The 5,643-nt window shown below is 37.1% G+C and overlaps 1 protein-coding gene across 3 annotated transcripts; it reads left to right on the forward strand.

Moving 5' to 3' along the window:
- Positions 1-292: 292 nt before the first annotated feature.
- LOC149239790 (uncharacterized) lies at positions 293-1,587 on the forward strand. Of its 3 annotated transcripts, none has more exons than XM_089367198.1 (2): positions 293-448; positions 630-1,587. In XM_089367198.1, exons 1-2 carry the CDS (start codon positions 337-339, stop codon positions 1,397-1,399), a joined length of 882 nt encoding a protein of 293 aa, XP_089223324.1. In that variant the 5' UTR covers positions 293-336; the 3' UTR covers positions 1,400-1,587. The 3 variants fall into 3 exon arrangements, with proteins under 3 accessions (XP_089223324.1, XP_089223325.1, XP_089223326.1); XM_089367199.1 differs by having other exon boundaries at positions 302-448; positions 643-1,587; XM_089367200.1 differs by having other exon boundaries at positions 303-448; positions 533-1,587.
- The last annotated feature ends 4,056 nt before the right edge of the window (positions 1,588-5,643 follow it).

Below are 5,643 nucleotides of genomic sequence, written 5' to 3' on the forward strand. Positions count from 1 at the left end.
AAATAAGATAGAATAACTATTTATAGATTGAGTTTATTTCTAGAAACAAAAACAATCTCCTCAATGAAAATTATCTCATCAAATTTTCATGAAAAAAATTTACATAAAAAAAAGTTTAACCTTTTTCAAATATAATTACCTGAATATATTGGAATTCCAATCTTAATGCTCAAGATTTGATAACCTGTAAATATTCTTTTACTTTGCCTTTAAAAAGTGATCGTATGGAAAGTTTCATAAAAATAATTTATGAAACATGATTGTCCCGTCATTGTCCTGCGCTAACATGCTTATCAACACTCTTCAACTTATGCTCTAAACATTGTCCCTCCGCAAATGTTTGATTGCCCTCAAAGATGTTGCAAAGAAGTTTATATTCTCTCAGCCATTTTCTGGACGCAATCATGTGCAATGTACCCTATCTTTTACCATTTCAGAAGAGGATTAGGTATGTTTTTAATTATAAGACTTGCATATGTTCATAACTTTTATGTTTTTCTATGTTAATCCCATTTTTATTGAATGCTTTCAGTACAGCCTCCCACAGCTTGGTCTTTTTAAGCACTGTGTTTTCGAGAGCCTTCACAGCTGTTTTGTACAAATCCCTAATTTCATCTCTTATGCAATAGCCATGTTCTCCAGGTACTTTGCTTCATCCTTCGGATCTCCTCTTCATCACCTAGCGACAGCCGTTTCTGCAACATTATCCCCACCATTTCCACGGATTGTTTTGTTAAAACTATCCCTGCTATCGACATCTACTGCTGGTGGAAATGACCGGACCACAGGCTACCCAGAAGCGGAGAGTACGTGCCCCATGGCCTATTTCTTACTAAACGAATGTGGGTTTTGCCAGTCTGAGCTCTCAACAGTCCTCATATCAAGGCCAGCCTTTGTCCGTAGCAGGTCCACTCATACTGCCCGACAAGCGGTTCAGTTCCTGAGAGATTCAGGGTTTACAGAATACCAGGTAAAAAAAATCATTATTAGCAACCCAGTTACTCTTACTCTAAACGCTGATCGGCAGTTGAAACCCAAGTTTGAGTTAATGAAAACGTTGGGTTTCACTTTAAATGCCATTGCCCGCTTACAGAGACTGCTTGGCAGCAGTCTAGATAAAACTCTGTGTCCCAACATCCAATATCTTCAAAACCTGTTCGGATCAGAGGCTGATGTTTCCAAGGTTGTGAAACGAGCACCTGAAATTCTGGCTAATCATAATGGGCCTGAATATTTGGAAAATAAATTGAAGCATTTTGCGACTTTTGGCCTCTCGGAAGATGAGGTCAAGGAGGTTGTTCGGAAGGGACCACGCATACTAGTAACTTCTACGGATAAGGTGCAGAAAACGTGGAATTTTTCATTCATATTGCGGGGATTCCTGCAAAAACTGTTTTGAGGCAATCTCTGCTCCTATCTTTCAGTTTGGAGTGTAGAATCAAGCCTCGTTACAGGGTATTGAAATCTATAAGTGCAATGCAACCTTTAAATTGTTTTTCTAGTCTCAGTGCTGCGCTTCGTCTAAGTGAGCGTAAGTTTCTCGAAAAGTATGTGAAATCGAGTCCCTATGCCACAAAATTGCTTGAAATTTATAGTGGCAAGTTGTATTGACGTTATTGACGTTATCCAATGACAATGACCTGTTCGAAAGACTATAAATTCAAGGATTCTGATTCGGCGATTGCATTCCGTTGCTCTATATATATTGAATGAGAAGGGATCCTGAGTCCGTTATGACTCCGTGTGATCCCTTTAGCCCACATTAGTAATTAGTAGATATAGAAGATAATCATGTTGAGCAGGGTCTTTCTTTGGCTAGTTTACTTTTACATCACAATCATCAAGCATTATGGAAGGATGTTCAGTTGGAACAAAATCTTCAAGAAATGATCTCTTGCAATGCACCAGGGAACACAATTTTTAAAGATTCAAAAAATGAAAAAACTCTCATTGCCAGAGAATTCAATGTTTGCTAGCAATATCCTTCTAGTTGTGGCACTGGCAATTATAGATGTGAAATTTTTGCTGTTTAAATAATGGCTAACTTGGAAAACTAAATACCCAAATCTTATAGGCAAATATAAGTGACTTTTTAAATTCTGATGTCCTTTACAGTGGCATCAATAGTTTATTTCTTGATCAGTCGTATCTTTAAAAGTTATCTGGAAACAACACATATCTTAAATACAAACTAAACATTGAATGCTAGTTGTTTGCTTTTACTATGCTGAGTTGAATTTAAGCAAAGTTCTCATTCATGCTTTCTCATTGTGCTTGGTTAAGTGTCTCTGTTTCCTTACCTCGGAAAATTGTTTGTGGTAACGAATTTTGTTGCTGCTGGAAAGACCATTCCTAGTGGTAGTAGAGTGACATCCACTTCGATCATGCTTCTTGTAAAATAGAATCCTAGCCACCACTCCAAAAGACTGCATTGCAACAATTTTGATACATGATTGAGCAGGCCACAAATCATTGGCATATCCTCTGATCGTGACTTTCAGTTTGGAGTATAGCATCAAGCCTCACCATAAGATGTTGAAGGCAATAACTGAATGCAACCTTCCATGTGTCTTCCTTGTCTGACTTGTGCGCTTTATTTAAATGGGTGATGGTTCCTAGAAAAACATGTGAAGTGCAGTCCTCATACCACAAAGTTACTTGAAATTTACAGTGGTAAGCTTGTTGATCGCGATATTATCGAAAGAAAAGAAAATGCATGTGGTTTCTGATTTGGTCAGGGTTGGATTGCATTGCATTATTCTTATAATCTTATTCAGTGAAAGAGATTCAAGTACATTAACCAAGGGATCATCATTATTTTGTGCCCCCGTGTGATCCCTCTAGCTCACGAGTATTGAGTGAGCATTTATATATAGAAGATAATCATGCTAGGTCATGACACAGTCATTCCAGGTCAGGGATTTTATTTTTGTCACCTTACTATTTTCCATCTCAATCGCAGTCAATAAGCATTATTGCAAGATATTGTGCAGAAATGGCCTCTTGGATTTCATCAGGTAACACATTTTTGAAAGACGAAGGAAGAAAGTTGAAACTCTCATCTTCAGAGAATCTGTTGTTTGCTAGTAATTTTACAACTATCATACATTGTTCCTCCCTTTAAATTCGGACAAGGATAGATGTAAAATGTTTACATTGTCTGAATTTTGAATTATGGCTACCTTGTGAAAGTAAATTCTCGAATCGAATAGGCAATTGTAGGGACTTTTCAAATTACAATATCCTTTATAGTGGCATGAATTGCTTGTTTCCTGATCAGCCGGATAACTGGAATCAAAACACATTTTAAATTCTAGTTTGCTTTTGCCATGTTGAGTTGAATTTAAGCAAGACTCCCATGCATATTTTTTCTCTTTGTCAAGGTTCTCTGTTTCTTTCCCCATGAAAAATGGTTGATAGCAATGAATTATTTTGCTGTTATCAAAGATCATTCCCAGTGATGGTGGTAAAAGATGCACTTCAACCGTACTTTTTGTAAAATAGAACCCTAGCCACAACTTCAAAATATTGCATTGCAACAATTTCTGATGCAGGACAAGGCCACAATGCGTTGGCACCTTCCCTTGTCCCAATGTGGTTGGAACCTCATTGAGTCTTCGTCGTACAAATATTCATAGGAAGTTTGTCCTCTTCATGTTTGGTGCTTCCGAATGGCTATTTGTATATCAAACCCTACATTCAGGGTAAGAGACAACAGAGGTGACTATCCACATAGAAGAGGGATGGGAATTTGGGGTCATTCCGCTGTGTTGGTTGCCTTTATTGCATGCCTCACTTGATGTCCGTATCCGGTCAGGAGCCGTAATCAACACCACAGGTTTACACTAGGTACCATCAGCAAAATGAGGTAAATTGCCTGGGGTTTTTCCTTTGAGGTTTTCCTGAAAAACAGAAGAAGAGGGATGAGAACCATTGCTATTTTTGTTCTTTTAGGGTTTTAACTAATAGTAAATATATTCTTCCCGTTTTCTTTTTATAATTTTGTTTTAGTCCCACATCTAGTAGTAGTTATGCACACATTTGAGAGGATCTGTTGCAGAAATGTTCTTCCCTTTAGGATGTTGGAAAACATTCTAGGAGCCTAACGGATCAGAATCAGCAGCCTCGGATTTTAAGGGGCTTGGTAGGGCGAAAGCAATCTTTCTCCTAATTAGTTCAAATTTGTTGCCTTTGACCCTATTATCAATGGGTTGATCATTAGGGACCTTTTCCTAAAATGGTGCAAAAGTGTAGAATAAGCTTCGCCTTTGTCATAGAAGTTAAAGTTTCACCTGTCCATCTTTGATCAGACCTCTTTTTCAAAATTCATTTTGACATCTTTTTCTGCCAAATCTTTATTTAAGATTATTTCAATAGGTCTAGCTGATCTATTTGCAATTTAAATTATGCACTTTTAAGTTTGAAACCATTCTTCGAGAATCCACCTAACTCCTCTGAAAGTGATCTATCTTTTATGCTTACGTCGCATCACGAAAATAGTTTTTTTTCACCACCAACGTAGCAAACACAAGATTCAACAGCATAACAAAGAGACTTATACGTGAGAATTCATTTTTCAAAAAATGGCAAGTTCATTCAGGCTTTTCATCTACCAAGATGTTACCAAAAAATTTCCATCTCGTATTCTGACTTGTATTAACAATAGTGTATAATGCACCCCACAACATTTTTGCTAAAAGGAGAAGGATGGAAATGCTAATCTCTCTGGATTATGAAAACTTTACTAGATGTTTTTGCTTCATAAAGAATCAGCTCTAATCAGCTCTAGGGGAACCCTCCTGAGGATCACGAGATTGGTTAGAATTACGATTCCCGTTATGATAACACATTGATACCTTATTTATCAAGTAGACCTCATAGGAACATCAAACGCAAATCACCTACTTTGATGCGGGGCATGTCTGACATGATGGTCACATGCAGCAACTCAGATCACTGAACTAGTGACACATCCCATGTGTTGTCCCACGCCTACTGGTTGATATATCTGGGGATGAAGGACAGCATGAGGTTGTAACTATTAGCGTTGCATCACATTAACCATGACAAATAGCTAAACACTAAATTTAGACGAGTCTTATCCAATGTGACTATTTTTATGAGACTTATTCAACTAGTATTGCCACACTATTTAATATAACGATGCATTTAGCAGTCATATACCACACAATATTTAGAAACTTTCTGCTGATGTTATTCATTCTACAAATACACCTGTTATGTTATTTGTGGGCAAGGACCTGTATAGAATTATGGAGAAGGAAAATTGGCTGGTAAACTAATTTCTAGTAACTCCGAAATTTCATGTACCGAGTCCTTCAACAACCTCTAGCGAGTCATAGCTTCCCTTAGTTAAAGAGCGTTGCTTGTTATATATATTTCTTAAACTCGTTGATTTTTCTTTTTTCTGTTTCATTTGTAAATTGTTTCTTTTTTTATTATTATTAGCAGAAATTACAATGTCAGATAAAGACCTGCTGTTGATTTAGTACAAAAATGTCTTAAAGAAATAATTTAAAATCTGACAAATGCCTTGAAGTCGACCTTCGGATAAAATGGTTCCAAAGAGTAATGCTCACTGTCTAGGGCTGAGACCAGCCTGCCATTTAGCAACATAGTTTA

Source organism: Pinus tabuliformis, chromosome 8 (genome assembly GCF_031772625.1).
Source record: "Pinus tabuliformis cultivar Carrire ecotype Pingquan chromosome 8, CPIR1, whole genome shotgun sequence".
NCBI lineage: Eukaryota > Viridiplantae > Streptophyta > Pinopsida > Pinales > Pinaceae > Pinus > Pinus tabuliformis.

What these genes read in the sequence shown, in the direction of transcription:
- LOC149239790 (XM_089367198.1), top strand. Translation starts at nt 337, where the DNA reads ATGTTTGATTGCCCTCAAAGATGTTGCAAAGAAGTTTATATTCTCTCA. An exon ending in CCATTTCAGAAGAGGATTAG is followed by an intron (nt 449 to 629) that starts GTATGTTTTTAA and finishes CTTATGCAATAG; the next exon opens with CCATGTTCTCCAGGTACTTT.